This window comes from Sus scrofa, chromosome 6 (assembly GCF_054392235.1).
Source record: "Sus scrofa isolate SSC_HxYL_T2T_F1_AM1 chromosome 6, Sscrofa_HxYL_maternal_Yorkshire_Landrace_v2.0, whole genome shotgun sequence".
Lineage (NCBI taxonomy): Eukaryota > Metazoa > Chordata > Mammalia > Artiodactyla > Suidae > Sus > Sus scrofa.
The window spans coordinates 58,776,895-58,791,969 of record NC_139388.1 but is presented as its reverse complement, the minus strand read 5'-3'; the positions used below and the strand labels follow the sequence as shown (position 1 = coordinate 58,791,969).

At 59.2% G+C, this 15,075-nt stretch overlaps 2 protein-coding genes across 5 annotated transcripts; both read right to left on the bottom strand.

The window, feature by feature from the left end:
• Positions 1-190: 190 nt before the first annotated feature.
• Positions 191-1,123, bottom strand: ADM5 (adrenomedullin 5 (putative)). The gene is given in 2 exon segments (NM_001099939.1): positions 191-609; positions 833-1,123. Coding segments are annotated over 2 exon segments (327 nt in total). The 5' UTR covers positions 904-1,123; the 3' UTR covers positions 191-353.
• Positions 1,124-2,327: 1,204 nt separating this feature from the next.
• PRMT1 (protein arginine methyltransferase 1) lies at positions 2,328-13,844 on the bottom strand. 4 transcript variants are annotated; one of them, XM_084961798.1, is made up of 12 exons: positions 13,762-13,844; positions 11,535-11,588; positions 11,229-11,328; positions 10,884-10,985; positions 9,695-9,850; positions 9,498-9,561; positions 6,460-6,602; positions 5,712-5,799; positions 5,506-5,621; positions 4,498-4,648; positions 3,777-3,898; positions 2,328-2,628 (listed from the first exon to the last, which is right to left on the bottom strand). In XM_084961798.1, exons 3-12 carry the CDS (start codon positions 11,229-11,231, stop codon positions 2,545-2,547), a joined length of 1,029 nt encoding a protein of 342 aa, XP_084817924.1. In that variant the 5' UTR covers positions 11,232-11,328; positions 11,535-11,588; positions 13,762-13,844; the 3' UTR covers positions 2,328-2,544. The 4 variants fall into 4 exon arrangements, with proteins under 4 accessions (XP_084817924.1, XP_003356049.1, XP_003356047.1 ...); XM_003356001.5 differs by lacking the exon at positions 11,229-11,328; XM_003355999.5 differs by lacking the exons at positions 11,229-11,328; positions 11,535-11,588.
• Positions 13,845-15,075: the final 1,231 nt, after the last annotated feature.

Genomic DNA, 15,075 nt, shown 5'->3' with positions numbered 1-15,075 from the left:
GATTGAGTTGGCGTGAAGGCGCTTCACGGCTCGGATTCAAGTTAGGCAGAGCGACTTCCGTGAGGGGAAAATGGTGCATGGATAAAGGGGAGAATATATTAGGGACCAGGCTCAGGCTGGGAGGCCAGAATAGGCACAGACAAGCAGAGACTTGAAACATGGAATTCTCGTATATTTATTCAGCTCTGGACGTTAACATTTTTTGTCCAGCCTGGGTCCGGTGTGCACGTGGGTCCAGCCCAATTGCAGTCTGGGGAGGTGGATGGAGTTAGGGCAAAAGAAACTTGAGGTCACAGCCTCAATACACAGATGGGTAAACTGAGGCCAGGGAAGGCGTAGAGATGTGCCCAATGTCACCCAGCAAGTTGCGCTCTGCGCAGGCTGGGGTCCTGGAGACGCCGCAGGAGTCTGGCCTCCCGCCGCCGCCGCCGCCGCCGCCGCCGCCGCCCGTAGCTGTAGGGGTCCTGAGGCTTGCGGCCAGCCTTCCCTGAGAGCTCCTTGGTGGAGGCAGAACGGAGCCAGTATATGATCTCTGGCAGGCGGTGCGTCTGGCAAGTGCCCAGGGAACACAGGCGCCCGCTCTTTAGGGAAACCTGGTGCCGGGTCAGCCTGGGGATGGAGCGTGGGAGAAGGGCCGATTCAAACAATGCACTCGAGAAATGCGGCCCGATGGGGAGACCCAGAAGTCCGAAACTGGCGGGCCGCGTCTGCAGATCATCTTCCCACCCCACCCATCCTCCCGAGGCACCGACGCGGAAAGCCGCCTAGAGAGGGCGCATGCCTTTCGCGGTCTTTTTCCCACCCAGTCCCCGCAGCCACCAGCGTTTCTCACCTGCCCGCGGAGTCTGGGTCCCCCAGGATGGAGGAAGCAAAGAGCCACAGCAAGAGGATATGGGCGGTCATCGTAAGGGGCTGGGGGGGGGGAACCCCTCGAGTCGAGCGGCTCCTCCGGGGTCCGGCCCCGCCCAACTCCCCGGGTCTGGAGAATCCCCCGAGCGCCTGCTTTAGCGCGAGGACTCAGGGCGTCCCCACTTCTCAGGAGGAAAAAACTGAGGCCGAAAGAGCCACACCACGCCAGAAGGGAAGGATTTAGGAGCCAGACGCCCACCTTCCGCACCGTGGGTACGGAGCCCTCACGGGTGTGCGGGTCCCGCCGCGATGCGGCCTATGCCCCTGGGAGGCCTCGGGAGACGCGACCCCTTTAAGGCGCAGGAAGGAGGGGCGGGGCGGCCGACACCTGCAAGCGGCCACCGACGCAGCTGCGAGGCTTCCAGGAAGGGGTGGAGGCAGGGCAGCACCTCACCCTCTCATCTGCTGGGGACCTGAGTAGCCCAGAAGCTGGAGAGACCGCAGTCTTAGGGGACAGACGATCGTTCTCGGGGGGGGGGGGGGGGGGGGGGGGGGCTGGGCAACGTGGGACATTGGCAATTGGGACAGATGGCAAAGGGAGGCCCCAAGGTTGCAGAGGAAGTGTGGGCTCTGGCATGGTCACCATCCTGGGAGAGGGATGGGTGGAGCTGAGCATGAGGGGCAGGCGGCCTTGACACCCCAACCAGGGCCACGGACAGTGTGTCTGGGGAGTGTGTCTTGAGTGATCCAGGTCCTGAAGCTGGGGGACCAGTGACTCTGGACAAGGCCCGGAGAAAGGAAGGGCAGGCAGGGGCATTGCCATGGCCTTGGCAGAGACTGAATAGAAAGCCCCCCAGGAAGCTGTGGGAAGGTGGTTATGGGGCCTTAGTGTCCACCTCTAAAGTGGGCCAGAAGGTGGGAAAACCCCCCTCTGCTGAGATCCCCCCACCCCCACAACAAAGCATTCTATCCCCCCTACGAGCACACCCCACCAAAGGACTCAGTTTCCCCAGCCCAAGAGGCAAGGGCAGTCGTCGCTGCCAGTCAGCTCTGACTTGGCCTTGGAGGGTCCTGGACAGGAAAAAACAGCCAGAGCGGAACAATGTGTGGGGGGAAGGCTGCAGAGGGCCTTCTGGGAAACTTAAGGGCCCAGCTGTGCTGGGAACCCACACCCCCACCCTCCCCCATCCCCGCAGGGCAGCTGGGAGCAGGAACCCTGCTCAGTGGGGACAAGAGGAACAGGCCACCAGAGGCATGGCAGAGAAGAATGGGGGGCAGACCTTTCGAGATGGTGGGGAAGGTCCTGGGACAAACCCTTGAAAGAGTGGAGGACCCCGAGAGAGACCCAGAGACCCAGAAGGGGTGCCAGAGCCCCGCAGCCACCAGCTGGCGCTGTCCGCATGCTCTGGTTAGGGCTGGCATCTCAGCACCTGTGGATTGGGACCCTGACCCCACTGTGCCCCCAGGAAGCTGAGCCGTCCCAGCTGAGGATTTATTGGCGTAAATGCAACCATATAAAAACATAAGTTATGAAAAACACAGTCACGATGTGCCCCCCGCCCCTGGCCCCTAAAACCCCCTTCTGTGGGAGGGAGGGTGGGAGAGGAAGGGGGAGCCCCGAAACCGCCTAAGAATGCCGCAGCCCCTGGGCCCTCGCAGGGCCGGCCCGGCCAGGGTGGGAAAAGCCGGCGCCACCTAGCGCATCCGGTAGTCGGTGGAGCAGGACAGCTCGCACAGCTGGCCTTTGAAGTCCAGGTCAATGGTGAAGTCCAGGTCACGCTGTGGGGAGAGCGTGGGCATGAGGCAGAGACAGAGGCCCCTGGGGAACAGAAGCCACAGGCCGTCCCCAGAGATCCCACATTGCTGGGCCCAGGCCCAGCCTCTGCCTCGAACCCTGCCTGCCTCCCAACAAGACGCTCACATGACAGCCTCAAACTCACTGGGAACCCAGCCAACACCCGCCCCCAGCAGGGGCAGAGGTCAGCTGCTGTCTCAGGCATCATCAGATTTCCCCCATCAGCAAAACAGGTATTTCTTCCTTCCTTTATGAGAAGCAAATCTCTCTCCAGCACTTTCTCCTCTCAAAACACTCCATGGTCCCACCCCACCATCCCCACTTCCTCTCCTCCACAGCTTCCTGGGCACCAACCCTCCCGGAGCCATGGCCCCCAGCACTCCCTGGCTGGGACAGTCACGGGGACCTCAGTGACTTCTGCCCCGGGCCATCACTGCCTTTCAGCCCTGGATCCCGCCTTCCTCCTCCCTCTCTGGGTCTCTCGTTAGTTGTGGTTTTTTCAACCTGTGCAACAACTGACATCTCGGGCTGGACCACTCTTGTGTCTAGGGAGATTCTTACTATCCTGCGCACCCCAGATGCTCAGCAGCTGTCACCCCCTGACCTCTACCCGCTGGATACCAGCAGGGCCTCTTAATGTCTCTAGACGCTGACCTGTCCTGGGGGGGGATTATCCATGGTTGAGAATCGCTGCTTAAATCGGCTCTTACCTCCCAGACTTAAAAAGCAGGGGCCACCTTGGGGGCATCACGCCCCGCCCCAACCTGATTGACACTTCAGCGCAGGCCACGCCCCCGGCCCTGGACTCGAGACCTTTCCCCTCCCCCGCCCGCGGGCGGGGCTGCAGCTCCTGACTTTGGCAGAGGCCCGCGTCTCAGAGGCGGGCAGCTCCGTCCAGCCCGGTGCTCAGGGGCATGAACAGCCCTCCTCGCCTTCCTCATCCCCATGCCTACGCGAGGCTCTCCCGCCAGCTCTGGCCCCGCGCCCGCCTTCCGGCTCCAACACCCGCTGGCCCCCTTCCCAGCTACGCAGAAGTGTCTAGAATAGCAGAGGGCAGCCAAGTCCGCCGTTGGGCTTGGGGTAAGGGGTGCTGGGGGCCCCCCCAGCCCTTCCCCCTCCTCGCGAGCCTCACGTTGTTCTTGGCGTTGGGCCGCATGCCGATCGTGCCAAAGATCTCCTCGCCCGTCTTCACCGTCAGGTAGTCCTCCATGTAAAACACCGTCTGCTTCCAGTGCGTGTACGGGGACTCGGGGCCTGGGGGGCAGGCGGGTCAGCCGGGCACCCCCCCGATCCCGGCCCCCAGCCCCCACCCCACCCCCTGTGCCTGCGGACGGAGCCGGGACCACAGTCTCTTCACCCTCGGCAAGCCTGGGGGAGAGGGGCCGTTTCCTGGGCAGGTAATCTGGGGCCTTGGGGTCCCCCTGGCCGCTCTTTTTCTTCTCTTTGCCTTTTTTTTTGAATGGCCGCACCCGTGGATATGGAAGCTCCCAGGCTACAGCTGCCAGCAGACACCACAGCCACAGCAGCAATGTGGGATCCTTAACCCATGGAGGGGAGCCAGGGGTCGAACCTGCCTCCTCAACGACATTAGCTGGGTTCATAACCGCTGAGCCCAATGGGAACTCCTTTTTCATTTGTTAAATGGCCACACCCACAGCATATGGACGTTCCTGGGCCAGGGATTAAATCTGAGCCACGGTTGCTGTCACACTGGATCCTCCTAACCCACTGCACCAAGCTGGGGGTTGACCACGCGCCTCTGCAGCGACTCGAGCTGCTGCAGTCAGATCCTTCCCTCCCTTGCCACAGTGGGACCTGCCCCACCACCCCGCAGCGCCCGGGCCCCGCCTCACTGGTGGAGAAGCCGGTCCTCTTGTGGCAGCGGGTGAACTCGATGTTGAAGTAGGCCACCAGCGCGTGCACGTAGTCGTTCCGCTTCACTTGCAGGCAGAAGGGGGACGTGAAGGTCAGGTCCTCCACTTTGACTGTGTAGATGTCAACCTCCTGTGGGACGAGCCTCGTGAGCCCCAGTCCCGCAGCTCCAGCCCAGGGGCCTGCCGAAAGACCTGGGGGGCCCTGTTGGGTCCCCTGCTCCCCTCTCCCCCAACCCCCTGATCTGACCCTCCGACTTCCTGGAGCCACGCTGCTCCCTGGAGAGCTGTCTGCTGACACAGCTCCACTGCCCCAGCCACCATCCCCTCTCCCCGGCAGCGGCATCTTAGCAGGGTTCCCTGCCACTCCCCCCACACGGACCCCTGATTCCAGTGTGACAATTTAAAAACAGCAGCAACCAGATCCACGTCAAAGCCCTAGTTACAACTCTTGACTGCGCCCCAGTACACTCGGCACCGAACCAGGTCACAGAGGCTCTCCTGGTCAGGGCATCTGCCACCACCCCTGCTTCCCTCTGCAAACTCCCTCCTCCTCCACCCAGTTCTGCCTGCCTCATGCATCCCTGCAAGATGTGATGCTGGGGTGGGGGGACCTCAAAAAAGGATAGCTGCCAGTATTCTTTATCAGGGACCCAAGTGTGTATAAACTTGCTGGTGGCCCTGGGCTTCCTGCATTTGGTGGCCCTGCCTGGGGTCTCTGCTGCCTGCCTGGGGGAGGGGGGGTGCCCAGGGGGGCAGGGCTAGCCCCTCTCACCACCCCATTCTGGAACCCAAGGGCCATGCCTGGCTCACAAAGGTTTTTAAATGAAGTGGCTTCTCCAAGTGTCTAGTGCCATCTGCAGTGGACACAACAGGCTCCTGAGGCCTCAGGCAAGCAAGCACTCTGGACCCTGATGTCCCCATCCACGGGCCAGGTTCCGACCCTTCAGGACACTCGGCCACCACCAGCCACCCCCCCCGACCCCGCACCTTTATGAGGCAGGCGTTGGTAACCAGCTGCTTGGGGTCCACCACATCCACCAGGGGCTCCTTGATGGCCACGTCTTTGATGCAGGACATGTCAAAGCCGTACACGTTCTCCCACCCTGGGGAGGAGGCCAGGAGGAAGGGTGAGCCCTGGGGGTGCGGGGCCTGAGCCCGCCCCATCCCGCCAGCTCTGCGGGCCCCGAGCTCACAGTGGATCTTGTAGTCTTTGTACTGCCGGTCTTCGATGGCCGTCACGTACAGCGTGGCTCGGTCTGGGAAGATGAGGCCGTCGGGCGCCTGCGGAGGAGCCGGGAAGGGACCGGTGACAGGGGCTCGGAGACGCTGCCCCTGAACCCTGCCTGCCTGATCCCTTTATCCAGGCCCCCTGCCCCGCCCTGGACTCCCGAGGCGGCGGCCCCTCACTGGTTCCCAGCCATTCACCAACTCCCGGGAGGGCTGCCTGATGGCTCCCAAGAGCATCTAAGTCAGACCCCGTACTCCAGAGGTCCTGAGGGCTCCCCAGAAGCTTCCCTGGCTCCCTGGAGGAGGAAAGCAGGGCCTCCCAGGTGTGGAGGCCCCTCCCACTCCTCCAACGTCTCCTCCCAATGCTCCCCCAGAGCCTCACTGCTCCCCCAGAGCCTCACCGCGCTGCAGCTTCCCCGTTGCTCAAGCCGCAGCCAGCGCACTGCCACCCCAGGGCCGGTGCCCTGGCAGACATCCCCTGTCCAGTGCACTCTCCTCCTCAGATCCTAGGGAGCGCCTTCCTATCCTCCCTTCACACCTGGCACCTCCCCTGGGACCACAGGCACTCCCCCCACCCCTCTTCCTGGCCCTAACCTCCTGCTGGCACGGTACCACCCCGCCGCCCCAGGGCCCGGCTCCTCTGCGCCATCGCCCCCCGCCTCCCGGGGCTGCGGGCCCGGGGCTCCCACCCGCCCGGCTGGCCGGGGGCCTCACCAGCCACTTGTCGCGGGCGTAGAGCACGGTGTTGAGCATGGACTCGTAGAAGAGGCAGTAGCCCATCCACTCGCTGATGACGATGTCCACCTTGTCCACCGGCAGCTCCACCTCCTCCACCTTTCCCTTGATGATGGTCACCACTGCGGGCCACACAGCGCTCGTGCCGCCGCCCCGAGGAGCCCCGGCGCGGGGGGGGGGGGGGTCCCCCGCCCGGGGGGACAGGGCCTGGAGTCCCCCCTCAGGGGCTGCCCTTGGTTTCTCAAGGAAGGGGGCTGGGGGCTGGACTGGGGGCAGCCGTCATCGGGCTCTGCGAGCTGAAGCCACACCCCAGCCACTTGGTTCTAAAATTCGTTCCGCACGAGGGCTCTTTCGGGGGCGGCAGCAGAGACTGTGTGTGGATCAGGGATTAGGTGATGGAAGGTTTTGCCATTCATAGCCATGGTCGCGTGTTTTTGCAGGTTTTTGTTTTGTCTTTTTGCCCTTTCTTGGGCCGCTCCTGCAGCACATGGAGGTTCCCAGGCTAGGGGTTGAATTGGAGCTGTAGCCACCGGCCTACACCACAGCCACAGCAATGTGGGATCCGAGCCGCGTCTGTGACCTACACCACAGCTCAAGGCAATGCTGGACCCTTAACCCACTGAGCAAGGCCAGGGATGGAACCTGTAACCTCATGGTTCCTAGTCAGATTCATTAACCACTGAGCCACGACGGGAACTCCGTGTTTTTGTAGTTTTAAAAACATTGCCGAAGTATAGTGGGTTTATAGTGTCGTATTAATTTCTGGGGTACAGCAAAGGGATTTAGTTATACACATACATAGTCCTGTTCTTTTCCAGGTCCCCTCTCCTTATGGTTTCTCACAGGATATCACACACGGCTCTCTGCAGGACCTTGCTGTTTATCCAGCCTGTATATAATCGTTTGGTCATGTTGTTTATTTATTTATTTGGCTGCACCAGAGGTATGAGGAAGTTCCCGGGCCAGGCATCAAACCTGAGCCACAGCAGTTGCCAATCCTGGATCCTTAACCCCCTGTGCCAGCAGGGAACTCCAACGTCATGGTTTTCAAATGGCCTTAGAGGTACAAACAGCAGGTATTATTACAAAGTTGGAATCTGCTTCAAATGGAGGTATTTAAAACTAATGTGATGGGTCCTTGAGGCTTTCTTACACCAGCCTCTTGGGAAAAAAAAAAAGTCCCTTCAGTTTCTAGAATGCCAAGAGACTTCGTGTCTGGAAAACCCACCATCTTCCCAACCTTTTCACATTATTCTTTCTGGCCACACCCATACCATGGGGCCAGGGATTGAACCTGCACTATAGCAGTGACCCAAGCCACTACAGTGGCAATGCCAGATCCTTAACCTGCTGAGCCACCAGGGAACTCCTTCCTCATTTTTTTTTTTCCTTCTTATGACCCCACCTACAGCATATGGAAGCTCCCAGGCTAGGGGTTGAGTTAGAGCTACAGCTGCCAGCCAAGGCCACGACCACAGCAACACCAGATCTGAGCCACATCTGTGACCTATGCCGCAGCTTTTGGCAAAGCTAGATCCTTAACCTGTTAAGCAAGGACAAGGATTGAACCTGCATCCTCAGACACTATGTCAGGTTCTTAACCCGCTGAGCTACAAGGGGAATCCCTCCTTCCTCATTTTTGACCCATGCAATCCTACTCTCAAAAAGTGACCTCACAGCTATACCAGTTCGTCTATCAGATGGCAATGACAGTACATGCGGAGGGATGAAAGTCTCAGAAGCAGCTTAAATGCTCATCACTAGGAATCTGGTTAGGAAAGCTGCTGTAGGGAGCTCCCCCTGTGGCACAGTGAATTAAGGATCTGACTGTAGCGGTTCTGGTCCCTGCAGAAGTGCAGGTTCGATCCCTGGCCTTGCTCAGCGGGTTAAGGACCCAGCGTAGCTGTGAGCTGTGGTGTAGGCTGCAGACACAGCTTGGATCTGGCATTGCTGTGGCTGTGGCGTAGGCCGGCAGCTGTAGCTCGGACTGGACCCCTAGCCTGGAAACCTCCATACACCATGGGTGTGGCTCTAAAAAGAGGGGGAAAAAAAAAAAAAGAAAAAAAAAAGACAACCAACTGCTCAGCACAGGCAACTAAACTCCATGTTTTCTAATAACCTATAAGGAAAATAACTCTGACGAAGGTGTATACGTCTATTTTTGCTGTTGGAGTTCCTGCTGTGGCGCAACAGGATCAGTGGTGTCTGGAGCACCAGGACACAGGTTCGATCCTCGCTGGGCACAGTGGGTTAGGGATCTAGTGTGGGGCAGCCAACAAAAGACAAAAGAAAAACATCCAACTTCGCTGTCTACCTAAAACTAACACGACACTGTAAATCAACTATACTTCAGCAAAAATAAAATAAAAAAAAAAAAAGGGCAAAAAAACTTGAGTTTATCTGTGTCAAAAATACACACCTGATAAAAAATAAAAAATTATGCAGTGAATGTAGAAACACAAGTCCACCTGCTCATAGCGGCAGACGGCTCTGGAAGGACGTGTTGGCGGAAGCCCGAGAAGGACAACTGCGAGGCAGACGGGAAGCTTCTCACCCCGGGCCCTCAGGGGTCAACCAAGGAATTCTACCACTCAGTGAAAAAACTACAGGCTGTTTTTCTTTTTAAAAGAAATTATTACTAAATTTTTTTGGCCTGCAACGTGCAGCAGCTTGATGTTGGACCTCAGCTCCCAGACCAGGGATCCAACCTGGGCCACGGCAGTGAAAGCACCAAATCCTAATCCCTGGACCACCAGGTAACTCCCTAAAGATTGCTTCTTGCTCTGCCTTTAAAAAAAAAAAAAAAACAAAAACCACCAAAAATCGAGGCACTAAGCTGGCGACTTTGACAGCTCATTTCTGAGTAGGCAGAATTCTCGGGCTGTCCGCAGCCCAGAGCCCATGGGGGAGGAAGGCAGGAATTCAAGTTCAGTGGCCCCTGTCGCCTTGCCAAGGACCCCAGGGAAGCGGGGATGGTCCACTCCCTCCCCCCACGCCCGTTCTCTTGCTGGGCTCACCGTGGTCTAACTTGTTGGCTTTGACGATCTTCACCGCATAATCAGAGATACTGGAACACTCGATCTGGGGGCCCAGGAAGAAGGGAGGGTGAGAGACCCCCCCAGTGCCACCCTCAGCCCCCACCCCCTCCCAATCCCTGAGCTCCACAAGGTCCCCTTGGCGTCCCTGGGCCCGCCCAGCCACCCAGGACACTCACCCCGATGACCTTGCGGGCACCGGCCTTGGCAGCGAACATGCAGAGGATCCCTGTGCCCGAGCCCACGTCCAGCACCACCTTGTCCTTGAAAAGGTGCCGGTTGTGAAACATGGAGTTTCGGTAGGTGAGGGTGCGCACCTCATCTTTCAGCATTTCCTGGGAAGGGGGGAGCACAAAGACACCTTGAGGGAGCCTGCATCCCCAGCTGGAAAACAGGGTGCCCTGGCCTCCAACACGCGCACCGTTTGAAGCACTGGAGCTTGGCTCTCGCACTTGCTTCCTCGACTCCCTTGAACAAGTCACTTCCCTTCCACGTGCTTCCATCTCCCTATTTGTAAAATCAGACTGGATGGACTGAACTCCCACCTTTTTTTTTTTTTTTTTTTTTGCTTTTTAGGGCCGTACCCGAGGCACACAGAGGTTCCCAGGCTAGGGGTCGAATGAGTGCTACAGCTGCCAATCTATGCCACAGCCACGGGGGATCGGAGCTGCGTCTGCGACCTACACCACAGCTCACAACGACGCCGGATTCCCGACCCAATGATCGAGGCCAGGGATCGAACCCGCATCCTCATGTATACTAGTCACATTCATTTCCACTGCACCACGATGGGAACTCCTGAACTCCCATCTTTACAGATGGACCACTGCCTCCTGAGTCCCTGCTGTCCTTGGCTTTAAAAAGTCCTCAGTAACTTAATGCCACTGAGCTGTATACGTGAAAATGGCAAACTGTTATGCACTTTTTTTTAATCACAATAAGAAAAGAAAAACACATCCCGGTCCTAGGTGATTTCTGGGACCTCAGCCTCCACCGCAGGCAAAAAAACGTCTAGAGGCAGCCCGCACTCTGAGTCCGAGGAGCTGGCGGACAGTCCCACCACCGGCCACTAGGGGGCGGCAGAGACCAGCAGGCCCCGACCTCGGGCTGAAGTCCCCAGCGCACATGCGCACTCCCACCCGCGCCCCTGAGCTGGCCCGGCTGGCGCAGTGCCAGCCTCGCCTCAGTCTCCAAGGCAACAGCTGGGAGCGTCGACCCCCAGGGTGTGAGTAGCCAGCGGAGGGACTGCCCGCTCCCTTCCCCGGCAGCACGCATGCCTTAGAAATTAAGTCCCCCCCCTCCCCCGACCAAACACGAACCCCGTGAAGATTCAGGGGCCCTAGGAGCGGTCAGTCAGTCTGGACTCACCTCGTGGATGCCGAAGTGAGCGTAGGAATCAAAGTAGTAATCTTTGGACGTCATGTCCTCGGCGTTGGGCTTCTCGCTGCTTTCTGCCTGGCCACAGGACACCTGGCAGGGGACGGATGGGAGCAGAGGTCAAATCTGAGGGCTCCCCACAGACTCGAACCTCCAGGTCCCTACTTCTCCCTGGAGGAGAGAACCACCCCCAGACGGTCCCACGGCAAGCCTACAGACCCCGCTCGCCACCGTGCCTCTCCCAGGAACCCCCAAACCGAACAAGCCCTTTTGCCTTTCCAGGACCCCCCCAGAGCACCATCCAGTAGAGTCCCCCAATACCTCAGCCAGGCCTACCATCTCTCCAGTCTCTCTGCCCCCGTCTCTAGCTCAGCCCACAGCAGGGGAGGGGAGGGAAGGCAGAACCCGGGCAGACACCGGTAAGGACAGAGGAGGGCTGGAAATGGAGTTAAGGAAGTAGCCGCAGTGTTCGGGGGAGGCCAGATGGGGGCCACAAACCTGGAGGGAGTTTGGGCTAAGTGTTTCGGGGGCACAGGGTAAACTGGTTTGAAGCAAGAGGGCTCAGAGTTGGGCCAGTAGGAAGGGCCTGATGTGTGATGAGGTATGTTTATGTGGGGAAGGGGCTCACGAAAGGATATTTACTTCTTCAAGAGGCGGCTGGAGGCTCATCCCATTAGCCAAGGTGGCTACAAAATTCTAGGAGAGAGTAACAGGGAGAAAGGATTAGCTACTGGGAGAGACTAGGGGAGGGCCAGGCCAGGGGACCCGGGCTCTTGGAGAAGGGGGTGTTTCCTACAATTTGGCTTTGCTTTGTGGGGAGTGTGGGAGAGGGAGTGAGCAAAGAGGGAACACTGTTCTTGAAAGGGGTGGGAGAGACAGAGGAAGAGAGGAGGGGGTTCTGTCCCTGCTGAGGCTGGAGAGATGGTGGCCTGCCCCCACGCAGCCCCTCTCGGTCGGGCAAGGCACCTGACCGTGCGCACCTCCCCCATCCAGGCCAGAGGAACTGGCACCCACTGGGCACACAGGCACTGCCAGCTGTCACTCCCCCTCATCATCTAATCCCCCCAGATTAGGTGACACTTCCTGACACACACCCGCATCCTGGGTGCCCTAAGTAGCTGGGGGAGGGGGGCTGGCAGGGTGTACCCACTGGGCATCTGCCACCACTGCAAACCAGTCTCTTGTCTGAGAGGATTCCAGAAAGGAGGTGTGGCACAAGGCACCCCCTCGAGAGCTGGCAGCCCGGCCCCTGGCTGCTGCCTTGGACTCAGCCAAGTCCCAAACAAAGCCAGTTAGAGCCAGTCGCCCTGATTATTACCCTCTGCCGGGGGAGGCCAGACCCAGGACCCTCAGCCCATCTGCCCACATTCAAACAACCGCCGCGGCAGGCCCTGAAACTCCCCAGGTGCGGGGCCAAGTCCTGGGGCAACCTCTGGGGAAGCGCTTTCCTCCACCCACACGGGCCCTGGCCCAGGAGAGAGCCGAGGGGGGCAGGAGTCATTGGAGTGACCCCTGGGAGCTCCCCTCCATTCCAGAGAGGGCTACAAGGTACCGGGCCAGAGTACAGAGGCCCCGCCGGATCGCATCTCTTCCAGATGTACCCACCCGTCAGGCTCCGAGAAGCGTGAAACCACAGACAGAAGCCCCCTGGGCTCCAAGCCCCACCTCCATTCTCCCAAACCCGTGAACACGCGGAAAAAGGAGGGCGGCCTGTGCGGGGATTTCCCGCTGGGTCCTACTTCTCAGCACCGACACCTCCGCCAGGCAGGCCCCCGGAGGGCCTGAAACTCAGCACCGGAACCAGCCTCACACGCCTGCACGAGAACCAAACCTCACGGAACACCGTTTAAGGCATCCACGCTCCGGACCCTCACACAGGGCTTCAGGAAGGGGGAGGTTTCACTCCCACCCTCACAAATGCCCTGGGGAGAGAAACGGAGCAACGTTCGCGGCCTCTAGTCCCTCAGATCCCCTTCCCAAGACAGACTCTCTCTCCCCTTGCCTGGAAGGCTCCAGCGGGGAGGTGGGCTTTGGGACACGCCCCATGAAAAAGAGGTCCCTCCCACACAGCAGAAATGGCCACAAGGGGGTGCACGACGCCTTTTCGGGAAGGACCTCCTTCTGCTAGATGCCCCCCCCCAACCAGAGGGAGGTCACAGGGGCATGCTCCACCCCCCCCCCCGCCAGCTCCCCAAGCCCCGGGCGGGGGAGAATCCATCGACAGGAAACTGGGGTGGGAGGGGGGCCCAGAGGGAACCAATTCGTCTTCCTCCAATCCCAATTCAAGAATGCACGAAACCTGGACCGATGCCTAAGCAGATGCCCCGCTCCCACAAAGGGTTTGTTCAGGGTCAAGATACATCGGCCCTCCCAAGAGACTCTTTACTTGGCGGAGCCCCTAAGTCAGTCCCACCCCGAGATGCTTGTCACGATCCCCGGGGAGGAGGGCAGGGGGCCTCAGAGGGAGGGTCGGAGCCTCCTCCCCGCCCCCCCTCAGGGCGCCCCTCCCCCGACCGGGGGCGGGGCCTTTGTCCCGCACGTGGAGGCCGCCCGGCCGGCGGGCACGGCACACCCCCTCCCCACCCACCGCGCTGCGGCCACGTGGGGACCAGGCCGGAAGCGCCCCCAGCCCTTCTCATCGTGGGAGGGGGCACGAGACCCTCGATTCTAGGGGGTGCCACAGGCGCTCGAAAGCTAGGGAACCCGCACCTCAAACGGCATCCCGGATCCGGAGCATGCGGCGCCCCCTCCGTACGACTAAAGGATTTCAACCCCAATCCGGCGACTCAGAGCCCCTTCCCCACGACGGAGGCATAAAACGCTGACCCTCAAACTGCCCCCCGCCCCCGACGGCGCTCCAGGCGCTCACCTCCATGATGCAGTTCGCGGCCTCGGCTGCCGCCATCTTCACCCGCACCTACTCCTCCTCCGGCCGCCGAGACCCCCCCCTTCTCCGCACTCCCCCGGGACCGCCTTATACCGGAGGGTCCACGGCCCGCCCACCGCGACCCCGCCAGGAGATCTCATTGGTAACGGAGGTGACCCGTCTGGGAATACCGCTTTGCAATTGGGCTAAAAAGACGCCCATCAAAATTGAGGAGACCGCCCAGTCTGGCGTCCAGAACCCCGCCCCTTTAGGTCGACCGGGATGGGAGGGACTGCCTGTCTATCGCAAGAAGTGCGACAGGTGATTGGGCAAAGTCAACAGGGAGTTCCCGCCCCTTTCCCCTCAGCACCGCCTTCAAGCTTCCCGGCGGACCCCGCGCCAAGCGGACATCTTGAAACAGAGCAGTCTATCACAAAAATGACCCGCCTCTTGATGGCTGCTATTGGTTTATCAGCTGTTGTGACGTCACGAAGCTTTTGGCCGGCCTCAAGGAGAACGTGACGATTGGCCCACGAAAAAGGAAGGCAGGGCTTTAGGCTCCAGCGATTGGCTCAATAGAACTGTCAGTCATCGCCCTTTTGATGGCTTCTCCCAGCCGGAGGGGCGGGCACTCAGGAGGAACGAAGGAGCTTGTGCCCATTTTCCTGAAGGAAAACTGACCCAACGAGAGGCCCAAAGAGAGGGAGTTCATGTCTGGGGTCCCGAAACAAATCAGGAATGGGGCTCGGGCGTCAAGGTATTTAACCCCTGGCCCGCTACTTAATTGTTCCATGTTTTTTAAACCCAGTGACCCCACTCAAGCCACTTTGCTTTTTGCCAAGTCCACCCCTGCAGGTAACACACGCCCCCTTTTTCTGTCCAACTCCTTTGTCAGTCAGGGCGCCCTTTAGCTGCCACCTCCTCCAGGGAGCCTTCCTAAACCTGCAGGAAAATTACGTACTGAATGAAGATGAGTGCCACTGGCAGAATATATGCATCACCCCAGAAAGTTCTTTCATGACCTTTTCTATTCAACATCTCCCCACCCAACCCCAGAAACCATCACTTTCTGTGTTGTCACCGTCACGCATCTTTTCCATGTCTAAAATTTCGTAAAAATGATAAAAACATTTTTGTAAAAATGTAATTACAGTATGTACACAAGTGTTTGTCTTCTTTTACTGAGCATAATGCTGTTGAGAATCATTCATGTCACACCTAGCAGTTGTCCAGTCCTTTTCATGGCTGAGGAGTAGTCCATTGAATCCATGGGTTACATTTTCCTCTTGATGGGTATGTGGGTATGTGGGTGGTTTC